Below are 25,647 nucleotides of genomic sequence, written 5' to 3' on the forward strand. Positions count from 1 at the left end.
TGGTTTGAGCATTCAATTTGTGGAGATTGGTTTTGGTTACATTTTTCCCAAACTCACTCCCCTTCTACATAATCAACAGCTGCTAATCATTTTTTTCCCATAGCGTTATAAAAAATATTTCTACTAGCTTGTTTAGGATGTGAGGTTTTTTGTTTTAATTCTACATGAAGCATTACTTTTCAGCTATTAATTTTCATACCACCATGATTTTGTGGTATTAAAATCACTAGTACTTTTTTGGGGAGGAGGAGGTTGTTTTTACTTTGATCAAAGAAGGTAAAGCAGAAATAACTTAATCATTGTCAAATTAGAATTGGAATATGGTTGCCTAGTGAAAATCTTACATGTTTTATTGAACCTCTTTTGAATGTGTATGGTAGTATCAGATATAAACGTGTTTGTGTCTGCTTTCACTGAAGTTTTATTCTGAAAAAGATGAAAGACACTGTTATACTTTTGAATTGTAACTGGATACATTTTAAGATAAATATGCTTAGCATTATTGCTTAAATTGCAGATGGCTGGAATCCGTTTTCTCATCCGTATAAGAAGATGGAATATGGGAAGTGGGAGTTGTTCATTCCACCTGGACAAGATGGTTATCCTCCTGTGCCCCATGGATCGAAGCTAAAGGTGTTGGTTCTAGACTTACTCTGTCCAACTATTGTAACCCTTCTTAATTGTCCATTTTGTTTTCTTTTAAATAACTTTTTCTTCTTTTAGTTGTTCTAAGAAGCAAAACCAGTTTATCTACTTGTGCAAAGTGACCTTAATGAATGAAACATTAACATCTAACTCTCTTTGTGACGCTTAGGAACAGGCATATGTGGCTGAAATGTGGATATAGTGCATTTTATCATGTTACAAGATGAAAACAGTATTTACATATTGATAATTTGAAAATTAAGAATTGAGTAATGTATAGATAAAGTATTTCTGTATTTGATGCAACTAGTTGAAATTAAGATCCTATTCAAATCTCAGTACCTTGGTAATGTTTGTGATTCTTTTACCCATGGCTTTTCAGGTGATCTTTTTGTGTTGCTTTAGTGGTACATGTGGTCTTCTGAAACTTCAGTCTGTCATTTAGGAATTAAGAGTATTAAGCAGTAGGCTTAAGTTAGTTATACTAAATACAGATGCAGGGAAGACTTGGGTGTTTTATCAGTTGTATTTCGTGGGTATCCATAAGCATAAAATCTTTTCTTCTAGAAATTAATGGAAGGTTTCTTTGAGCTGTCAGATGCCATGGTTGTTAACGCTTAGTGCAGATATACATAATGACAACTATCAGTAGAGTTGATTATTTCTAGGTGAATACTGATTTCAGTCAGACATGTGCTTCTGAGAATTTGAATTGTTGCAGTCAGAGCTTGAGTTCAAGAGGTACTGGATGCTAATGAGGGACGGTAATGAGTAGTTAAGGAAAAAAATGTACTGAAATCATCTATGGACTAGGAAAATTAAGAAACTGGGAGCATTTGTATAATCCTATGTTTTCAAGGCTCCCATCAACAAAACTAAACCACTGAAAACCCCCTCATTTTTCTGCTGAAAATCAGCTTAGGTAAACAAGGAATCTGCTGAAACAGAGATGCATAAAAATGCTCTGGAAATGCTTGCTCAATTTATGTGCTTTTCTCTATGCTTTTTGTTATGGCCTATGAAATTATCCCAGTAATTAATATGGATAAATTGAAATTTAGGAATAATCATTCAGGGATGAGAAAGCTGGTTTTATTTTACAGAGCAGAAAAGAAAACAGTTGTCTGTAACTCAGAAATACAGTGATTATGCAGTCATATATGAGATTGCAGAATGGTTTCTTAATATTTTCTGTGGTTTTGAGATTTAATTAGGTAATTTTTTTTGGTTGTTACTAAATTTGCCTTTTATGTTATGTCTACAAAACTGTTGAGCTGACCTACTTTAGAAAATTCTACTCTCAATGTAGAGATAAGAGGTGTGAATGACTAGAAGTGTTGATAATTATTAACATAATAGCAAAAAGCATGTAGTCTTAAGCATGTTTGGGAAAACTTAAATTTCTTTTCAGTCTGTCTACCTATATAATCACTGGTCATATCTCTTGTTTTTCAAGTGCAGGTGTTCATACTAGTATCTCTTTCCATTCACCATTTCCTTTGAAGCATAAACTCCATAAAGCAAAGACTGTATTGTGCATAATTTGTTTAGTATGTGGAATTTTTGTCTACTGATTACTCTTGGTACTGGTGTGCTAGCAAGATGATTTGCTGTAGTACTGTAGTTGCTCTGAGTCTTCTGAAAAGCTGTGAGACTTGCTGGCAGAACAGAATGTGAGTTTGTTCCCCCCCTCACCGTTTTTCATTTATCTATCTATCTATTTTTACCCTGCCATTTCTTTAATTGTAATTTTACCTGCTAAGTTCTAAACAAAAGATGTATGTATTAAGACTGACACTCAAAATATGCCATTGCCAAACAGGCTCATGAAGCTGGACTGTTCTGTCTGCCTGTGAGATAGATTTGCTTTTGAGTGTGTATATTCTTGTCTTTAAAAACAAAAGGTGCAAAGATTTAGAAACTTGATTCACAAGTGTACGTAGTCATAATTGATGACTTCATCCATATGGAACTGCTCCTAGCCTCATCTGTAACTTTGCTAATAATCTTTTGTGACGCTTTGCTTTTTGTTCTGTGGTGCCTACACAACTGAATTTAACACATCACAGTGTATACTTTCAATGTATTTAGATGATATAACTAAAATGGAAAGTAAGCCTCCAGTTAAGGTAGTTCTAAAATGGTTACATGTCACAAAAGCTGGAATGAGGTTGGAATGTTCCACATGGTAGGCATGTACATTACCCTCATACTATGACTGATCTCTTTATCCTCTCTCATTCCACTAATGAATTCAGAAAACTGCTGCTCTTCTGTAAGTTTTCTTCAAACTACGTAGTTCTGTTAGTTATGATTGTTCATAAATGTGTGTATTTCTGGGAACATGAGGGTTTGCATGTAGAGCATAATTTTTCAGTTCTTTGTTCATGTAGAAGATGAGACTATTGAATTATCTGTAGATGGAAATTACTATGCAGATTGCAGAGCTACTGTTTAAATACGCAGGCACTGTTGTCTGTGTGCACTAGACTAGGCAACAAGAACTATTTCTTTTTAGGGATGAAGATATTCCCCTTTTTGCTGTACTAATGAAGCGTAGGGGAATCACAGGTTTTAAAGTTTCTTTTACTAATGTTATTCTTAAATATTTAAGTTAAACAGTCCTCTTTAGACTTTTATGCAGTGATTTGATTAATCTGGTAGGGGGGAAAAGTCTCCTCCAGAAGGTCCTTATCTTTAGCTTCTGTCTACACTCTTTTCATCTTTAGTTCTACACAGGCGAATGGCAAGTTCTGAAATGGTGACAAGGTCATTCCTTTTAAATAAGTAATTTCTAAGCCAGAATGGGAAATGGATGGAGTGTAGCTAGTGACACTAATTTAAATCAGGTCACAAAATATTTTTGTAGGAAAATAAATGAGGAGCAGAGGTCAAACGTTTGCCTGTTTTCAGTAGTAGTAGACTTTCTACTGTAGCTCTTCAGGCAGTCTTCTCATAAGTAAATACAAACATTGAAGAAGGTGAGTAATTAGCTATAGATCTTCTGATAAATTTCTGTGTGAAGGGATGGATGCTTATAACAGCTGAGTGACTCCCTTGTGGATTATGACATCTATCTACAAAATAAGGTTATCTGCTAGAAAAGGGCACTTTTTTCTTTCTCCCATGGATCAGAGGAGAGCTTAGAGTGAGTTAAGTGAACAAATACAGTTGCTGTTTTGCTTGTGTGGTGTTTGTTGTTGGGTTTGTGTGTTTGTTTTCAGGGTTTTTTTAACCTCTGATCAACTTACGACATCTGTCAGAAAAAAAAAAAAACAACAAACTTAGTGCATTAAGAAATTAAGCCTCTTAATCTGTTTCTTTATTCTAACGGGGGTAGTTTGAAAAATGGTGTGGGACAACCAAAGTTTCTTTAAAGGTTAACATGTTTGTCATTCTAACAGTGATGGCAGTTGAGGGGCAAACATGCTTATCTTCTTTCATGATTGAAAATGATTGAATTCTTCCTTCATCGCCAAAGTATTCTTAATTACTTTTTCAGAGTATACAGCAAGCTTTTAGAAAAATTAACATGGATAGGCTTCCTTAGCAAGTCTTGTCATGTGTTGTATGCATGCAGGAGTCTAATCAGTGTTCCACTTTATTCTTTTTACTATTTATTTATCAATGAGTTTTACAACTGCTTAAAAATACCTATAAGTTAAACTTTCACTGTAGTCTGTAAGATCTTAATTTTGAAGTAGTGTCAGTGGAGTTTAGGAGTAGAGACAGTGTTGCTAAGACCTGAGATTTTTAGTATCTGCAGTGGGGAACTTGTTTAGTATTCTTTATAGGAACGCCAAGGAACAACACAGAAAATGCAGAACAATTGGAAAATAGAAGCCAATAAGAATTCAGACCTAGATGAAAATAATTTCCAAATTCATGGCTAATGATGAAGTTCGAAAAACTTTTCACACAGCTAAATAAGAAAAGAACGTAAGATCAGTTCTTCCAAAATATTGGCAATTACTATTGAACTACCAGCTCCTCTGGAACATTGAATAGGAGGAGATTTGTATAGCAGAACCTCTAAGTCTTCTTCCGTGAGCTGGAGAGGGAATACTAAAATAGCAGTAATTGTTCAACTCCAGCAATGACAGTAGATTTCTGAAATGATTTGATGGAACAAGAATTTTATATATGAATAAATTTATCTGACACTTTGACAGTATGCTGGGTAGATGCATGAAATTAAAACACTGCATGCAACAAAGTATCGCTTGTACGTTCATGAAATCTAGTTTAACGTAAGTGACTCTGGCTTATTTCTCTTGAGTTTATGAAGGTAAGAGTCAGCAGGGCTGACATGCCTCCGTAATGCAGCTTTTACTAAGAGCAAGGTAAAGATTAGGAAGCTGTCTGTGAAGTATCAGTGACTAAATTTGTTGGTATCTTATTACCTATTTGAAGCCATATGAGTTAATTGCAAATGGGTAGCTTTCTCAGACAGCTTTTATGTAGCTGAGGTAGACAGATAAAAGTAAAAAGAAAACCAGCCCAAACCAAAACAACCCACTCTGTTTTATAATTAATTTTGACTGGGTTCTAACAGATCATTTCTGGGCACCATAGCAGCCTTTGTAATTTCTCTGTGTATGCTGACAGAACTAATCATATACAGCTCAGGGAACAAATAACATAAGTTTTCTGGGAAAAGTCACCTCAGAAAATGATAAAAACTTTTTAAAAACTCTACCTTCCGTCATTTACTAAATCTACATCTTTTCCTCTTTTATACACATATATCTACGTGTGTGTGGAGGGGTGTGTGTATATATATATTTTTAAATAATAAACTTGATAGATTTTTGAGGGAGTGTCTTGTATTGTAATGAGGTGATTGGATTTGATATCTTATGCTCTTGTTAACATAATAATGTTCTACTGCTATTCCAGATTCTTGCATGTTTGAGTGGTTTCAGTGATTGCTGAACAGTAGTTATAGGTGCCAAGTAAAACAGAAAATTTGGGCTGACATGAAGAACAGTCACAGTTTTTTTTTTTTATCCGTTTGTACAAAATATTTTAAAAGTTCACTACTATTGGTTTTGAGTAGTTTTCCAGTCCAAATATAGAACCCTTTTTAATATTAAAGGATGTGAAGGAGGAACTACTTTGAGTCAAAACACTAACAGGTTAATCATGGTTAAAAGTACCTAAAAGTACATTTGTGCCAATGAGATGCTGGGGAGAGTAAAGTAAGTTGTAAAGAATTGTCATGGAATGACACAGTATCAGACCAATAGAGGTCAGTTCAATAAAAGTCAGGGGCAATTCGACCAGTCTGCCAGTTTCCCAAGAAAGACAAGACCCTTGTATTAAAACTTCATCCTTACAGTTTTACCACTGTATCCTGTACTTCATAGTAGATCTGCATGCAGATCTGTGTTTAACTTGTAAACCTTGAAAAGGAATCAAATATGGTGAGCAGGTAGGTTAATCAGTGTCAGGGAACCACTGTTAGTAAAATTCATCAAGTGTAATTACTGTCACTGATGAAGTAGATGGTGTCGTGGCCGACCCGACTGATCAGAAGTCCAGCGGCGTAGTATCAGACTGGCTTCGAGTTCAGGTCTCGCGCACTTCAAGCAGTCTGCAGTCAAAACGTGAAGGTGTTCTTAATGAGAATGTGAAAACCTAGGATGCTTTGTAATAATGGGATAACAGGCTGGTGATTAGGATGCTAGGTCTAGAAGTGTTAAAGATGTGGTGAGTTTTCTGTAACGTAAGGTGTAAATAGGTTATGTGCAGTCAGATGGCTTTTACAAAGGGAGCCCTAGGTACCCCTAGTAGAGGTACAGAACTTGATTTCAATGGAAGGAAGCCTTTACTGTACAAATATAAACACTTCTATTGTTTCTTGGTTTTGCTTCAGCTGAGGGGGTGGGAAATATCCTTGCTCATAGTCTGTCAAGTTCCATATCCTTCAAATTCCGTGTCTTAAATGGTGTGTAGGATGGAAAAAAAGTAAAAATCACCAGCTCTGCAAAGCTGAACAGTGAATGAAACAAGTGTTCTGCAGCATCATGGTATATAACCTATGTGCAAGAAGGAGCAGACATGGCATTCCTGGCATTTTGAACTTTAGGGACTAGGACTTGTTATCTAGCATATACGTTTCTAGACATCTTTGGTGCTGAATGGGAAGTAAAACGTTAGTTAAATCAGTGGCAATACCCTTCATGTTTCATTGCTTCACTGCGAGCCATGACCCTTCAGCAAATTATTATAGACTTATTTGGGTTACAGATTAGGTTTACTAGCAGGAAGAATTGTTATCTCATTGGGAGGTAAACGTTCTCTTGACTTGGCCTGTTTAGATTTGGTAAACAACGTGTAACTTGGACTCATAGGAGAGGTTGTAGCAGCGATGAAGCATTGTAATGCAGTGGACTGTTGCTCTTTGGAGCCTTTTTTGCAGACTGTGCTCAGCACTCTGGAATATTCTTGTTCAGTTTTGGCAGGTTTAGTTCTCCTGTGACTTGAAGATTGCACAATTCTTTGGTAGGAGGTTCTGCTATTTAAAAATACTTCAAGTTTATCCATACAGAAGATTAATTGTTTCAATTGATATTAGATCTGTGTTAAAGTAAAATGGGGGGGGGGGGGGGCAGGGGGAGGAAAAAGGGAGATTTTAAAGAAGAAGGGGGCTTGAATTTGAAGTCAGAGTCCATATTATGTATCTATAAACATGACTGTCATTTTTGGGGGAATTCTTTGTTTTGTAGATAGGGCCACTAATGAGGTAAACCTTCTGACACTTTTCGGTGTGACTTACTGGTACGTACTTCCTAATTTTCAGCTGTGTATGTCTTTAATGTTAAGAGAAGATTATAGGCCAAGGAGAAATTGGAAGATAAACTTTGATATTCTAATGGACTTACTCCACACCTTGGATGCCTAAGTCTTGTCAGATGGAATCTGTACTGGCAAACATAGCCAACACCAGAGCTGTTAGAGGAGGACTTCTCTGAGGCATTATGATAACATATTTAAGATACGCTATTTAGAATATCAGGAAGCAGTTAGGTTAATGCACCTAACAATGTGTGGAGAGGGTCAGGTGAGCTCATCTATGATAGACGACCTCGAAACACAGGGAACACATCATGATTCTTGGCACTTTTTTTTATCCACCAAAGAGAGCATGACTTAAGGTGTTAGGGAGTCTTGAGTTGTTGGGCAGGGAGGCGGCAGCAAGAGGAGGGAGAGGACAGTGGAAGGATCATTTGGGACTGTACCTCAGTTACAAGAGACCGTTGCTGTATGTGACAGGAACAGGAGGTGCTGAGCGTAACCTGCCTCATCTCCAAAAGGCGTTTGCTGTCAGTTTGAAACCTCCGTGAATGGGAACATCAAAAGGAACCCTGCTGCGCCTCAACCACTCACTGCAAGGTGCATTATGCGGCAGTTGTCCTTTGTACAAACGCTTTATGGTTGAGGATAAGTAATACTTAATGCCTGGGTGCCCCTATTACATACTTCAGCAGCTTCTTTTCTACTTGACATGGCTTGAAACAACTCTAATAAGTTACACTTATTGTGTGTAATGTGCTTTATTATTATGGTTGCTTTTCAAACTGTGCTTTCCTACCTCAAGCCTCTCAGTTACATAACGTATATATGAATGCTTTTATATTATGCATGCAAATTTTTATAGTCTTTGAACTACATCACTGTTGTTATAGTAACTCGCCTCTGCTTAAGTCACGTAGGGAAAAAAGTACTTCTTGATCTGTGTGTTTTGGAGGTCTCAGTTTTCTTTTGACTTTATTAATTCGATTTTGAAAAATGTTTTCAAAATCTGGATTCTAGACTGAAAGAAAAGTTTGAATGCTGTCCTGCAGCATAGATACATGTGGTGTTTTCCTTTTTTAAAAATAAACTGGTTGTCCCTCAATACCTAATAATGCCACCTTTGTGTAGCTGGCAGTTATAAAGCCTGTTGTTTCTTCCTGTAGGTATCCATGTACTTTTAGGATAGTTCACGATGATGAAGTGAAGTATTATCTCTATGCTTATGCCTGTTGAAATTTATTAGGAATGTTTCCACATAATACTGCTTTTCTTTGTAACAACGCTTCTATGGTTTCTTGGATTTTAACAGTTTGATTTTTCCTATAGTACTTTTATCTCTGTCTGCGTAGATATAACACTAGGCTATTGTCTCCATCTTCTGAGGTTTTTTATATTCAAATAGATAATATAATATTTTATGTTATATTTACGGATTTCTCTTAGTTTTCTAAGAGAAGCATGGAAATGGAAAAAAGAGCAAAAGCTTTCCTTTTTCATCTGATCTAGTAAACTAGTTAAACATGTTCTTAGGTTCTTCACTGCAATTGAAATGCTTAATTCACAAATAGAGCTATATCTCCCTCTTTTGGAAAATCAAGGCATGACTTTATGACTTGGCTTTGAAGATAGTCTTTTACTTCTTTTGTATCTTGATTATTTCTATCTTTCCCCAGGAAAGAAAGGAAGGGAAAAGAAGGGGGAATTGTGAACAAATATTTAATATCCCTAGTAAATTTTAGAGTCTAGTAGCTGATGTGTTGATATCCTTACAGAAAAATAAACCGCATCAAATAGACCCCTCACCCGTTGACTTCTGAACCACACAGATTCCTCTGCAGAACTTTGTTAAAACGTATAAACCACCTGAGAAGTATTGCTATGTGTCTGATAGCTAAGGAGTATTTTGTCAATATTTAATTTAAATGTTTGTCCTTTTAACAGATTTCTTTGCCAGAAAATTGGTTGAAAGAAAAAAAGTAACAACAAAAAAGACTCAAACAAAGCAGGCAGCTTTATCTCAAATGCCTTAATTTTAACAATTTAATCTTAAATTGACAAAGAAAAAGTTGGAGAAAGGGAGGTTTGGAGTAATGTGACTAGTGTTCTATTACTTTTTCTTTCCAGTGTAACTGATTTGCAATTTTAAGAAGAACAGCTTGGCAGAAGCAACATGCTGTCCATTCTTTCTGAAACTTCTTTTCAGAGTCTATACTCAGTTCATTTGTTAGGAAATAACTTCAGTGACTGTAAGCACCTTGATAGATATGCTTGATTTCTTGGTTATTTGGAGTGATAGGAATCGAGTATGCTAAAGTTTTTCCAGTGGAAGGTGAGTTCTGGAAAGATCTTCCCTTTTCCATGCCTCCTTCCCCACCGATTTGGGTGGAGGATTTGTTTGGGAAGATACTCCTGCCTAGGGCAAGCTGAAGTGTTGAACAACAGCTGATCCTTGCTGCCTCTGCTGAGCTTTGCTAGGCAGGGCTGTGCAGTGGCAAGAAGAGAAGAAGCTGTGTTCGCTTCTTCGTTCCTTACCTTCTTTTTTGAGGATATTAAAGAGGGAAATGTTTTATCTGTTCTCTAAAATCTGTCAGGTTGAATGAGACAATTCCAGAATAAAGCTATTAACAGTGCTGTTCTGTTCCAAATTTTTGTCAGGCTTTTGTATTTTTATCTAAATCTTCTTTAAAGCAAACTGTGTAAGGCAAAGAACTCTGGGTTCCGTTCCTGGGTTCGGCAGCAGGTTGCATTACCTTACCAAAAAGTGTTCTGCTGTGGTTCCATGTATTAAAAACCAAAACATACAAAAGTGTTACCTCTAGACTCTAGTGCTTCTCTCACAAACCGGTATGACCTGTAGAAAAAGAATGGTAATAGATGCTGTATGGTCTCCTCTGTGTCAATAGAGAAGGTGGGAGTGCTGATGTGTGGTGTGTGTTTGTTGTTTTTTTTTTTTTTAAATGGGCTCAATTTATGTCATCCACTGGGGAAAAAAATCATCAGAACCATGTATTCTATCCTGGATATACTTTGTGGAAGAAAAGTACACATCTGAGGTGTGCAGGGAAAGGTATTTTCAACTGATGGTAAAACTTCACTTCTCTATTTCTGTAGCAACTTGAAGGGGTTGAGGAAAGGATGAACAATGTAAGAAAAAAGAAATATGATCCAATAGCAGGATTGCGCTGATGACTTGAATGCAGGAACTGTCTTTGCAAATGAACTGCATGTATGAAATAAAATCTATGATCAGCTTTTTTTACAGCAGCAATACATCCTAAGTATAAAGTTTTGGAGAGATTAACTTTAATTGGTTCAGATTCTTTTGTATTCTCTTTAACTTGTAGTGCTTTCTCTTGGTTACCTTATTCTTGCAAAAGTGAAAATGAAGACTTTTCTTTGTCTGCAGTGCATATTATACTACTAAATACATCTTAATGTACAAACAGTTGTTTTCCTTCCCCATGCACTTAGACCAACTGAGGAAGGGAAATACGTTGACATTTAATTTCTAATAAATTTCATCTAGTGGAAAAGCCTGGTTATGTTACTGCAGCTTCTAACATAAACTTTCTAGAAAGTCTTTAAGACCTAATCCTGTCATGCTTTTAGGTTTTGGGCTGAACTTACTTTCAAATGAGGTGTATGATATTGAGATGGGGTGGTGTTTCCACCTGTGTTCTTGTGGCTTTTACACTTGGATAATCTAGTCTCAGAAATGAATAAATATGAAGCTAATGAAGTACTATAAATTGTAAAGTATTGAAATAATAGCTTATTGCCCTTATAAAAATAACAAGTCACTGACATTTCCATATTTATATTAAAGCTAGTCCACTGTCTCATTATGGTAGCTATTGTTGGCTTGACGGCCAATTTAATTTCATCATTGTATTAAAAGCCACATATACCAACAATCATTCCAAGTGCTTTCAAGCTATTAAAGTAATGAAATAATAATACAATGTTTCTGAGCAGTTTATTGGCTTGCATATATTCATCAGTTACCTAGTTACCGCCTCTTCATTTTCCTCTCCCCAACTCAAGTATAAATGATAAACTACTATATAACAGATTTCCCAAACCTCAAAAATATCAGTCTTAATTCTTTATTCTTTAAAAAAAAAATAAGGTCCAGCAGATGCTAGTTTTAAATGAGAATAAATATCTGAAAAATGAGGAATTATCAAGACGGCATGGCTTGTTTTTATTTCTAATGTTTGACCCTGTATCATCATCAGTTGAAACAGAGGCAGACGACTTATGGGAACATGTAATAATTGGATACTATGCTCACACATAGAACTCGTCTGCTTTAGATGCAGAAACTGAAAGCTAAAGGAGTGGACACTGTGCAGAGAAATTGTCTGATCTTATATATAACTGTCATTTGAATTATTCTGCCACACTGTTGTGAAGATCTGTGTATGTGTACACTGGAAGATGAGGTAGCCAAATTAAGCTGATGTGAAGGGAAGATGAAGGTAGGCAAATATAAAAAGAAAGGAAGGAGATTTTCATAAACATACGAATTTTAAACGTGGTGTTTTGTGGCCTGTTACTGCAAAGTTTCAGCTGTTATAACAATAGCACAACCCCATTAAGCTCCATTTTACATGTGAGTTTGTTTTATCTAAATTTGTATTTGTGACTGAACTTTTAAAGTTGTTAGACTTGCAAAACTTTTAGACTTTTTATTGCTATAGATAATTTAAGAAAAAATGTGTGGCTTCTGTTCATAGAAAGCCAACAAATTTCATGGAGTCACAGTAGATTGAAAGTTGCCTGAATGTTAAGTGCCAAGCTTTCCTTTAAATGCCCTGAGACATCCAGAAGGTATCGGCAGACGTGCTGTGGGTGACATGGCAGACTCATGCTGTTTTGGAAAGGCAGGATAGTGAGATACTCAAGAGTCTCAAAAATTTTCAATGTGTCTGAGAATTGAGGCCACTGAATCTTGCTTGTGCTGCACTGGAAGCACCATTAAATTAAATGAAACCTATTTCAGCTTCTGAATTGCTCCATTGTGTTATTGCCTTTTTTGTATGGCACTAGACTACCTTCAGAGTGATGGTTTCTCCTTAACTGTAATAAAGTGCTTCTGAGAGTTTTAAATGTTATCAAAACAGACCCGTAAACACTGTACTTAGTTTTATCCTACGGGCTACTCCCCATTTCGTAAATTCCCTGTACTATAGTGGGACAGATGTGGAACACGTTAACACTTTTGATACTAATGCTCTTGTGAGATGTAGGTCTTGCTTTGTCCAGCATTTTAAAAATTGGAATGTACTTTCGCACACCAGTTTTCACATACCTTCAAAGTCAGCCATTGTTGGCTATAAATTTGCTCTAATTTCAGCCATATGTCTCAGTTTTTCTGGTGATTTTTATTCAGATCTGAAAGTTCTTACTTCAGAATTGATCACTTCAGCAGCATTGATGCCTTAAACCTTGGATTACCAGGACTTCTTTTCACTACTTTGGATGTACTCATCTCTTAAATCCACTGCACTGATTACGGTGATCTCAGATGCTAAACCTAGAGTGTGGTGAACATTACAGACAGAAATATTGAAAATACAACCGACATCGCTATAATGGAAAATGCAAATAAAATACGTGGGTTTAACCTTTACATACAGAAGATGAGGAGCTTAGGTTAAGCTCTTCACTTTTTGTTGTTTTACATTTGTACTTATATGAATTATATATCTATGCCATGTCAGTTTTTAAAGTAAATTGACTTTTTAATGTGAGGTTTTGAAGGACATTTTCATTTTGTGTCTTTCTGACACTTGCTTATTTGTGTGAGGGCATTTATTTATATGTATTTATACTGATATTTCACTTTGAATGTCACATGGTTCTGGTTTCCAAGGTGAAGGGTTTTGAGTTTTTACATATCGTTTTGTGAATGTATTTACCATGGAGGAAGGGGAAAAGCCCTGAAAACTATGCAGGTGAGCTGTATCTAGTGTTAATATTGGCAAATTCTGCATGACTAACTTTGAATTTTCCAGAATCTTGTTTTAGAAATTTTCAATGGGTAAGCCAAGTAAGAAAACAACTTCTTAGTACAGGGTTCTAATTATAAAATATACACTAGGTTAGCTGCTGTAAGAGGCGTGCCCCTCTCCTCTAAAAGAAGTATTATGTTGCCCATATATTACACAGTTTGGTAGTAAAATACTACAGTCTTACGTATCAGACAAAGAAATGTTTAGTGTAGGTGGTGGCAAATTCTCTTCATCTGTTTTTTGGCTTTGTTTTTCTGTTCTTCTGAATTTGAGCAGTGTAAATGTAACTCTTAATATGTCAATTTTTGTCATCTTAACTTAGTTTTGGCTATTACTAAATAATTTCTTTTAACAAACTGAGGAAGAGGTGTTATTTTTCCTAGGAAACTTGAATTTCCTTTTTCCCCTGCACTTGTCTTGTTGGAGTGTTTTCTGTACTGACCAACATTGCTTCTCCCTGATAATTTTAAAATAGCTTATATTGATAAGCATTTAAAAAGCAACTTAAATCACAAAGATGGAGAAAACCAAGGGTAAGCCATAATGCGGGGAAAAAACTGTAATATGGAAAGATAGGACAAAGAGCTGTTTGGTACATATTATGTGTACACATACATGTTCTTTAGAGAAGGTTGTTGAGAGAATATTGTAGAGAAAATGTAAACTCAGCTATAAAATGTTGATTGACTAAGTGGTAGCTAACTTAGGTGATGTATCATAACTTTTAAACATTGGTTTGAAATGAGTTAAAAAAGGCAAATTTGGAGCAAAAGTACAGCGTCTGCTAAATAGACTAATAGGTACTTTGTCAAAAGGACTGTGTGATGACTACATTCAACATTTTTTATGCATATATAACCTGCAGCAGCAGGAAGTGCTGGTTAGTAAAACAACTGTGGAAGTGTGGTTAGTAAAACAACTGTTTGGTCGTTTAAATGTTTCTCATCTCTGTTTTTCTTAAGTGTTTTTCATTGCTTAATGGATTAAATTAAAGAGTAATCATTTTGTAATAAAGAAGCTTTTTCTTTTCACCCCTCCAGTATCATCTTTAGATTAAATCAGTACTACATCTAATTAAATAATGTTCTGAATTGAGAATATTTACCTCATATTTCTTAAAATAAAATGTGCCCACCCTTCATAAGCCTCTATAATATGAATTACACTAGAACATTAGAGGAAAAGGAATGCTAACATGAGCAGCTAGGTGTGGTTATTATCTGCAGTAATTTTCTTATTTTTGTGATGGGTAAATTGGGACAAATTAATAAAACAAGCAATAACATCATCAGAAGTGTGATACGAGAAAGAGAAGTTAATTTCTATTATTTTAAGAGTAACTTGCAAGTTGTCAGTGCTGTCATCGAGGAGGATCTTCATAGTGTTGAAATAATTTGCAGAAATACTCTTTTGGCTAGCTTTACTAGCACAGTTGACGGAAGAAATTCTTCCATGCAACTGTACAGTGTTTTCAATAACTTTTTCTTAGCTTTTTTTGCTTGGGTGGTTAGCCTCAATTACTCCTTCTTACAAAACCTTTTTTGAGTTGTCAGAGTTACAGTAATACACAGAGAGACATAGCAATCATATTTTCTTGCTTTACCAACTTCCATCAACCTACTGTGTATACATATTTTCATCTTACTTTCCCCTGTGGTTGGGTTAAGGATACAGGTAACCTACCAAAATAATGAAAGACGTGCCACAGGTGAAAAGGCCTACCTTACCCCCCCAGCCCTTTACATTTGAGGCTTCTTATGATGTTCATAGTTCTTTCAAAAAAACAAACAAACACCAAAAAAACCCCCACAAACACAGCACAAAAAAAAGACCAAAAAACAAACGAACAACTGAAAACAAACCAATGACCAAACCAAAAAAGCAACCATCAACTTCTTAACAAAAGTGAAATGAAGAATTTCAGGACTTCACTTGCTCATGCATTTCTGAGCACCTTCTGTGCTAGTTTTTTAATGCCAGCCAAAATACCAAGCAAAACCAGAGTGGTGCTGTTCCTTCTAGACTGAGGATGGGGGCAGGTGAGGTGGTGTGAGGTGAGAAATGGAGCAGGGCTCTTTCTGCGTCTCAGGAAGAAAGGCCTGACAACAGTTGGCCTCATAGGCTGACTGCTTTAATTGGACAGAATAAGAGAAGGAATACTGATAGTGAGCAGGTCAACTTCAGATGCCAGGCACCCTGCATTAGCATGGCATCAGACAGTGCCCTGGTAGATTTTCCCATGGTATGCTGTGTGGAGCAGATCCTGTCCTTGGAGAGAAGCTCTCCCTTTTGGTCATTCAAGCTAGTATATAATTTCATTAGAAGAAAACAGCTGTACTCCTAAAGCATGTTCTTATGAGAATTTCTTGCTGCAGTTTTAGACAAAGGCAAGCCTGTGCGGGTGATGGTACCAAAGGGGAGCTGCCTGCAGCCCCCTCTGCTGTGCTGAGATGGCTGAGGTTGTCCTGTGGCCAAGGGACATGCGCAGCACAGCATGGACCTGTTGTCCCGAGCTCCTAAACATGTAACGCTCTCCCAGTCAGCAACACTACCTTCCATCCCTTAATTTTCATACGCTTTCCCAAGGGTATTTTATAAGTTACAGATTACATTAATTGCTCAATAGAGCAGAGATGGCCTGTTCAAGATACCAGCTCCTCCAATACAATGCCTTCTGCAAGGTCCTGGTAAAATGTTATCCTAGTAATTATTTCAACTTTGCTTTTGTTGTGTAAAACTATAATACTCCAAAAGAGCTCCTAGGTTTGTTATGTTTGGTCACTCTTTCTGGTAAAATGAAGTTTTATGAGCTTTTTGAAGGAATTGAAAAGAATTGTCCTTTTTCATCTCTTGCCATAAAATACTAGATATGAAAAGTAAAGCAGATGATAATACTTTAGTTTATCGTTAGAATGATGAAGGCACCGAGAAAAACTGAAAGGCACCAGAAGAAACCTAGCAATTTAAGTTAAGTTTTACTCTTTTCCCTCTTCTTGACCTGAAAGCTGTCCTGTGCTTCTTGCATTGATCTGTGGTCAGGACTCAGAGCATGGAACAGAAGAGGGAATTAAGACATTAAAATTGCCTTACTAGATTGTTTGCCAAGTAAACAAATCACGGTTCTCATCTTGATGGCATTATACTGCATGTCTGTCTAAATTGATAAGAACGTGGCAGGGAAATAGCAATGACAGGAAACGGGGGAACCTAACAGTGCTACATTTGAGAAGACTCTTTCTCCCATTACTTATATGAAACTTACGTGTATCTCCTTGCCTTTCAGCTCCTGCTAGTGAACATCACTCCTGTGTCTGACATGCCTGGTTTGCTATCCCTTTGCAAATCATCTCTGTGAAGAGGGTCGTTCTTCCTTGTCTTGACTTGCATTGTGTATTTTTTGTGTTCTTTAAATTAAATTTCTGTGTAGCGTACTATTTCGTTCTCTGCTATAGTTTACACAGGAGGTGTTACATGAGTTATGTGTGACTGCATGCATACGTTGTGGTTATTTTATAGGTGGTGATTCGCGCTCAAAATGGCGAACTCCTGTATCGTATTTCACCTTGGGCGAGATATGTAGTCCGTGATGAAGACAAAGTGAATTACGATTGGGTACACTGGAATCCACCACAGTCATATATAGTAAGGCTTAAACATTATTTTTAAAGGGTGTATAAAAAACATGTATTGTGTCATCTTTGTATCCTTGCTTGGAAGGGAAAAAAAAAAGAGTTGTTCCACAAAAAGAGGGTAGCGAACGAGTTAAAATAGCTACCCAAGAAGTGAAGGGTTTCATTCATGGCTTTGACAGAAACAAGTGACTTTAATGATGAATGTTTTTGAGCTACTTTTTCAATCTCCCGTAGAGTATATAAAAATAGTTACCTGTTAAAGTGGTGTTTTAAACTTGGTTTCTCACATGCTAGGCAAGCTCAATAACTATTCCAGTACTAGGCAGCCCTTCCTGGTACAGAGGAGAGCAGGGAATTATTAGAATTAAATTTGAGAATTAGTTAGCTGCAAATGCAAAGTTCTGTACTCCAATAATAAGTCAATGCCGTAGGAATTCAGAAAAAGCTTTCAAAAGTAAAGTACTCACGCTCCAGTCAAATTCTAGTTTCTTCTTATCAGGAAAATCCATTTATTGATTTTAAAGCCCTCTTACTTCTCATGCACTGCCATAAGAGGGGAAACTGTTTACATGATATATAAAAAGCATCCTAGGAGAACATTCACAAACCAGACTGTCTGAGTAATGTTATTTCATATTACACTTTTTGGTGTTTTCACTAAAACATGATATGCAGTATTCTGTATCAGAGGTGCTGCAACCGCTGTTTTGAGTTAAATTTTAACACCCATCTCAAATTACGAAGCATCTGCTTGACAGAGAAAGAGTAACTCACATGGAAAATACCTTTTTAAAAAATTATCATTACATAATCTACAATATAACTTTCTTATTTAGGTTTATAGTTCTTATGAATTTAGTGACCTGCCCTGTGACTATGATACTGTAATAGGAGGAATGGAGAGGTAATGGGAAATGCAGTGATCTGTATGACCTAGAGTTAAAAGGAGGTGAGAACATTTAGAGCGCAGGCAAGGCCTTGCTGAGTTAAGTCAAAAAAACCTGACTGAGTCGTTTTTATGAATAGGAGAGGTGCCCAGTGGGAATAAGACACAGGGAACAAACGTCAACCAGAACTTCATGTTCTTCACATCATCCTTTTAATTTCTGTTCACTGTTCATGTATGTGTATGTTTTTACTGGTTTTATTGTTTTATTCTAACTGTTCAAAATTTCACTTAAATATTAAACTAACAAATAGAATATAAAATCTTGTAACTGTTTTTTTTGTTTTTGTTTTTTTTTAATTGGGAGAGGCAGGAAAAGAAAAAACTTTGAGGGGAAAAATAGGTTTTAAGTGGTAGTTTTCCTAAGTTTCTTCAGACAAGATTTTTGTTTTAAAAAGTAAAATCCCAATCGAGTGTAAATTCTTCAAGTGTAAGGAAGAGGTTTTGTGGTGAACTTCAGTTTCCTCTGTGTTCTTGAAATATTTTCACCAACTTAGAAATACTGTGTGCTCACCTACAGACGAGGTTTTTTTATTTTTCATTTTTTTAATCTTAAGTGATTGGAATATAGATGACTGTGTGCTGTGGAACTGTGTTTAAGACTGAAATATTTATAAATTTTAGTTTGGAGATGGCAGAGCAACTTCAAATACCTGCAAAGCAGGTATGCTTAAAAATTTAAAAATTATCTTTCTCTTGTCTTTTATTTGCAAACAAGCTTCATCATAGTTCAGAGGAACTTTACAGCACAGTGACTGGTGTTAAGTTTGTACACTTCAGTGTAGTTTAAAGTGTGTATAAGAAAAGTGCTGAATCATGGATGTCCAGTTTCTTGTTCATGAAGAAAGTTAATTTGAAATAGACATTTACTTTAACAGTTTAGAATGCTTAATTACTTCTGAAATGTTTGTGCTCTTAGAGGAAAACAAAACAACCAAACCTTAAATTGTTTTTGTCTTGTGCAAATTATTTGATTGTGACAACACTTCCAAGCTGTTGTATCCTAACGACAACTGTTTTTTTTTTTCCTTAAAGCATAAGCATCCTTCCCCCAAGAGATTAAAAAGCCTAAGAATCTATGAATCTCACGTGGGGATTGCTTCCCCAGAAGGGAAAGTAGCTACTTATAAAAACTTCACATACAACGTACTACCTAGAATAAAGGATCTTGGTAAGTACTAACAGAGATACTTGCAGAGATAAATTTTTTTGTGTGCCTGTCCTCTTATTAGAAAAGATAATTATCAAGTGTCTATGGGTTTTTGCATTTTCAGATTACATGTACTATGAAAATAGATTCTTAGGGCAGCAAAAATTACAAACAAGTGAAATCTATGGAAAAGAAACAAAGACTGAAATAGACTATGAATCAAAATCCATTTCACAGATTTTTAGTAAAACGTGATTGCAAAAGCCTGGATAAATGTTGCAGGGCAATTTACTTTTGGCATGATTTGCTTTCCACTCGAAAAAGGACCTGGTTTTGTGAGATGATCTTTAGAAAATACTGTGCTCTTAATTGATTCTGTTAATGTACATCTTGATTCTAAGGAAAGACAAAGAAATATCTGGATAGAAAGGATTGTCCTTTCTGCTTGCCAGAATAAGCGTGCTAAATTTTTTATCCGTGAATGATTGCTATGAAGTATCAGAACATGAAACTTTAAACTTGAGAAATCTTCTTTTAGAAATGAGCTTTTACTATATTGCAGGAGGTGTATGAAAGAAACAGCTGACATGATTATCTTAGGAAGCATAGCAGACCTGTTCACCTCAGTTTCTATTTGATAATTATTCTTTTTTCCTGTGGTGTCTTTGCACTGTTTCTATAATGGACAATATTAGAACTTGGTGACTTTCACTGCCCTGTGATGGAATATGTTTTTTTATACTTAACTGTAAAATAGTTGTGACATCCACAACTCATACCTCTGTGGATGGTAGCTGTGTTTGTTTTGCTTGCTTTTTAATTATTTTTTTATTTATTTATCAGAATGCCTGAAGAAGCCATTTGTTTTTTTCTAGGTTTACTTGTTGAGTCAGTGTTTCACAGAATGTCGCTTTTGCTTTTTAATAAAGTTGAGTTTGCAGGTGAGGTGAGGTGTGGGAGTTTGCACATCTGGAGACCCTCAACAAAAAGTACATCTGGATTCCCCATTATGTATCTCTGACTCTGCTGCCAAAGAGTTTTGGTCATTCCAGGAAGTTAATATGCTTACAGAATTATGAAGGCTTTCTGCTTTACCTTCAGATTTTTGTTTGAACAGAAGAAATGTCATGAAAAGGCTGATACACCACAAAACAAAAGCAATATAAAATTTAGATAGGGTATGCAGGAATGCTAGATAATGTTTGTTCTTATTTACATTAAGTAAACACTATGGGAATTGCCTTCTTTTTTTCTTTAAAAAAAAAGTTATTTTTAAGAGGTGTTAGATCTGGTTTTGCAATGTCTTACTTGTTAGGACAGGCTTAAACATATCAGTATTTACAAATGCTAAGATATTAATAGTGGAAATATGTGCATGACAAATAGCAAAATAAATAGCAAGCAAATCAAATTAGATTAATTTGATGCTATGTTGCAGTTTGTTTATAAAAATACTGTAAATAAGAATAAGTGCAATGAGCCTGAATTATAAACTATCAATGAATCTGACAAATTGCTGAGCTAGTGCCAACTATATTCTAATAATAACACTTTTATGGCTGCAAAAATTAAAAATGAAACCAAGAACAATAAAAAAGGAATCAGTATCTTGTCTAAACTAAAGCATGAAGATTGTGGTTAAAGTAATAAAGAGAAGTGATGGTGGTGGGAGTCTCCACAGGCTGTAGATTAAACTTGAAAGTTATCTTCTGTTGGTAGTCCTCACTTGCGAGCTGTCTGGGACACTTATTCACCGATATTAAAGACGGCTTTAGTCAAGATGTGTGGCAAATAACTGTGGCTTCACCATTAGTATGTTGTTTTCCATTTAGCTTTCCCTTCCTTAATATAGCACTGAACTATCTTAGGTGATACAAGAGCCAGCATGTCTCCAGCCCTCCTGTACTGCCTTGATTTTTTGGTAAACTCAAACCAAAACCACATTACTTCTGTGTTTTCTCTTTCTTGAAAGATTCTTGTAGAGAGGGAATGTAATCATAAAGTTGGGGAAAAAAGTGAGTTTGAAGTGGTTAAAAATATTCCCTAAGGCATAAGGTATAGTACATGTAGCCAGTGACTACCTCGATACCCCTGACAGCAAACGTCAAAAGTGAAGCATAAATTCCAGACGTGCAGATTGGCATAGCTTAATATTCTGAAGTTAAATTAAGATTATATTTGCATATCACATACTGCTTTCTAAATCTGAGAGCTTCAGTACACCTAGTTATATGTAGATCACTTGACAAATTGACCGTTTCACTTTTAATGGAAGATCATATAAATATAAACTATGAGGTGGAATTACTTCTTGAGAGAGACTCAATCTTTAGTTGTTAAAGAGTTAGAAGCAGCTAAAATGAGAGAAGACTGGAATGGATGTGTTACAGGTGTTGAATCCTCTTTTAACTATCCTTAAGGCAGGAGTTTGCTTTACTTCTACTTTTACAGGATATAACTGTGTCCAGCTGATGGCTATTATGGAACATGCATACTATGCCAGTTTTGGTTATCAGGTCACAAGCTTCTTCGCGGCATCAAGGTAGGTTTAAGTACTTTTGCATCTTCTCTGTTCTTTTACCTTACTCCCCATCCGTTGAAATCAGCATGCCTGTATGTGTGTGTTTGCAAGTAAGCGTTTAATGGAAAGAGAAAATAATGGCTTAGGTATGTGCTCTGGCTTCCTCCTAAATCTGTAATCAATTGGACATAGTGATCAGCTGTTCTGTGAAACACTTCACATAGGATAGAAACAAAAAGGTTATAAGTAACTTCGGCTGTCGTAATATATTCCAGCTAATCCAACTTCAGCAGTCTTTATGGATGGGTTTTGTGTTGTGGAATTCTTGGCAGTAACAACCACGATGTGCAAGTCATTCTTTTACGATAAACAGAACTGTACACTACTTTTTCATAATAAACTTGATTAAAATCATGGCTCTGTGTGTTCTGTGGAAACTTCTTCCCACACTTGCAACAGACTGTACTTAGATTTGAGGCCTAGAAAATAGGTGGAAAATGTATTCAGGTGATTGTTACGAAAATTACGATAAACCTGAATGTTGTGATTTCCACACCCCACCCCCCCCCATCTTGGTGAAGCTCGAGTGATGATCCAGCTAAATTTAGATAGACAGGAAGTTTTAACTGGCTTAATTATTTGAAGAAACGCGTGTCAGACACAGGAGACAAAAATCTTTATTTAAAAACAAGTTGGAAAATAGTCTAGTGAAACATAACTAAGCAGGACAGCAAAAGATGTTGTATTTTGGGGACTTTCATGAATGTACATTTGCTTTTGTAGTCATGGATTACTTTATTCCAGTAATATAAATATATTCTTATCTCTTACAAAGTAAGGAAATGTTCAATATTAAATAGAAGCTTGAAGTTGTATCCATTATCTTCTATACTGAATTTGAGTATTAACAGACTAAAAGAGAAGAACAAAATTTTGAAGCTATTTCTGCAAAACATTGCGTGCATGTATGCTGCAATTTTTATAATTAAAAAATTGTTTTAATTGTCAGTTTGTAATCAATGGCTGCTACTTAAAAGGCTGAAAAAATTATCTATATACAACTGGAAACTAGGTGATGAAGAACTGCTGACTTTGACGTAGTTTTTATGTGTAGTGTTCAGTATTGTCAGTTTAAATTCAGATTATACCACCCATAACACATTGCATTTTCATCCTGATAGCCGTTACGGAACTCCAGATGACCTGAAGGAAATGATTGATGTTGCTCACTCAATGGGCATCACTGTTCTGCTGGATGTTGTTCACAGCCATGCATCGAAAAACTCTGAAGATGGTCTCAACAAATTTGATGGTACAGATTATTGTTTCTTCCATTCTGGTCCTAGAGGAAATCATGACCTCTGGGACAGCAGGCTCTTTGACTATGCAAAGTAAGTGTAAAATGTCACTTCAGGTGTGTTAGTGACAATTATTTCTTATCAGTTCTATTAAAACTGCATGATTCTCCAAACTGGAAAACTCATTTGTGTTGCTCAACAGTTACGATACGCTGAGTTAAATTCCTTTATTTTGCTAAATACTTAAAATCTCGGACTAAATATTAGTATTTAGGTTTTGTTATTCTTCTGTCATGTATGACTGCATATGTAAATATTATATACTATGTGCTTTGTATGTACTATATATATAGAATTGTATTGTGTAGTTAAATATATTTATTTTTATTTTAAAATAGATTCAAGTATATTTATATATAGATACCTATTTATAAGATATTTTATATATAATTAAATATTTTACATATTATAAAATAGAATTTGTTTGTGCATATAATGTTTATTATATCTAAGATATTATGTTTTTATATTTAAATAAATAGAAGAATTAGAAAGCTGAAAAAAACTTGCAAGCTCTGGGAATTTATTGTGAAACTGTCAGATTGTTGAAATGTAGCAAAAGTTTTGCCCCAGGACAACTAACTCCATTCCAAAGAGCTTCCAGAAGTCGATCAACAGTTAATACAGAGCAGGGGTAATTTTCAGTGGGTAGTTTTAGGGACCCAGTTTGCACACAATTAACTAATAGAAATATAGTGTGTATCAAGCCACGTGTTAATGCCAGATGATGATTAGCATTTAATATGGTTTGCTTTATATTCTCTGAGGTATTGGGGACAGAGGGATTTATCTCGTGTGCTGAATGTTTCAGTGGTTTAAATGGAAAAACAGACATAGGCAGAAAGCTTATTTCAGTCTCCTTCTCCCGTATTTCCCATGTTTATTCATCTCTGAACCACCTTGATTCCTCCCTTCTGTCTTTGATTCTTCCCCTAAACATCCCACAGTAAGTTTCACACAATCTCAGAATCTCCTTGAAGCATTTCTTAATAAATTCTGTACAATGTCACTCACGTCTTATTCCATGATAAATTTGCTTTTCCCCCCCTCCTTGAGATGCATAATAACATGTTTGCCCTTCTTATCAATGGCAAGGTTCTGGATTAACCCTTTCAAGGTTACACTTGAGTGGTTCCTTCGGTGACTCATCACTCAGCGGCTGTAGAGTTCTGGTCTCTTGTTAATCTGTTAGTTGTTAGGCTTTGTGTGCTGCAAGTTTAGTTTACTATTTTTCCTCTGTTTCTCTCCCTCACTTGAATTGAATTGCCATTAACTGGATATGCTTATGTTGCAGATGTCCTTAAACTCTGTATCAGAATTATGTATGTTCAGTTAGTTGCCAGAAAAGACTTTTCTTCTTGTACTCATAGGCTATACTCTTGAGGCTGACAGTTTCATAGCTTATGGGGTTACCGTTTAAGAAGGTCACCATTGCAGAAGTAATGTTACATAGCATAGGTCAACTGTTTAATGGAAGCTCTTGCACAGTAACTTAAAATTTCAATTAAACCGAGTGGCCAGTGTAGTGACTTACATACTATGTTGCTTAATAGGATGAGCTGTTCTTCATTTAATTCTTATTTGGGACAATTTAACTGATGAATTCAAAGGACCTTTTTGGATTGTGATTTGAATTGTTATAACAAATGCATTCTAGTATGCCTAATCATCATAATTTCCCATTTGACTTGCTTCCTATTAATCTTTAAATTCATATTCAAATAAATTCTATTAGAAATAATCTTGAAGCTTTAATATCAATACAATGGCATTTCACACTGTATTTCATTGTGTGCTTACATATAAATCAACAAGTGTGTGGTTCCAACTTCTCTAGTGAGAAAATAAATTGAATTCAGTTATGGACCTTTCTCTGTTCCAAGCAGAGGCAGGTTCTTCCTGTTGGGTAAGAAAGTGGTGCTGGTACTAAGCGTTTTGGAAGGATCTGTAAGTGAAGGAAACAGCAAGCTGCTTGCTAGGTATCACTTTGCAATGTTAAGCATTTATTCAGAATGGAATAACTTCGTACATGGGTCTGTTTGGTCAGTGATATGTGCCTGTACTGGCTGGGGAGGGACACGGCTGTGGAATTACTCTTCATCCTATGTGATCAGAGTAGATGCCAGACTGAATGTTGGAGAGGGAGAGGGGAAAGAGCTGTGAGGGGAAGAGAAGAGATTAGGAAATAGCAGAGACCAGAGAGATGGAATCTATGCTCTACTGAAGAGTAAAAAGAATGCTGTAGATGACTGAGGGTCGCTCATACGTCATTCCCCATCCCCTGCCCTCTAGTAAAATGCACCAACAAATTTGGATTTCCTGTTTTAAACTTTCAGGGAAACCCTGCCACCCCTCTCACGCACAGGAAGCTGTGAAGTGAACTGGTTTTAGTCATTAAGAGCTTCTTTAGTCGTAAGATCTGAAAAAATAAATATTCTATGTGTATTTATAGTCAAATTTTAAGGCTTAGAAGATGTCACAATCATTTATTCTAAGCTGCTCAGAACTGATTGAGAAATGGCTTGGTTCCCACCTGCCTCTTTTGTGTGCACAGGTCCCAGACAAAATTGGGAAAGA

The 25,647-nt window shown here is 35.9% G+C and overlaps 1 protein-coding gene across 2 annotated transcripts in view; it reads left to right on the plus strand.

Annotated features, from left to right (window-relative positions):
- The window catches only part of GBE1 (1,4-alpha-glucan branching enzyme 1), a 172,424-nt gene that overhangs the window by 52,346 nt on the left and 94,431 nt on the right, over positions 1–25,647 (plus strand). For both annotated transcript variants that reach the window (XM_086631299.1, XM_086631307.1), the window contains exons 3-7: positions 518–633; positions 16,980–17,105; positions 19,077–19,212; positions 21,643–21,733; positions 22,894–23,103. In XM_086631299.1, the coding sequence (XP_086487425.1) occupies positions 518–633; positions 16,980–17,105; positions 19,077–19,212; positions 21,643–21,733; positions 22,894–23,103 (679 nt within the window). The remainder of the gene's footprint in view (positions 1–517; positions 634–16,979; positions 17,106–19,076; positions 19,213–21,642; positions 21,734–22,893; positions 23,104–25,647) is intronic.

This window comes from Tauraco erythrolophus, chromosome 1 (genome assembly GCF_009769465.1).
Source record: "Tauraco erythrolophus isolate bTauEry1 chromosome 1, bTauEry1.pri, whole genome shotgun sequence".
NCBI classification, from domain to species: Eukaryota; Metazoa; Chordata; class Aves; order Musophagiformes; family Musophagidae; genus Tauraco; species Tauraco erythrolophus.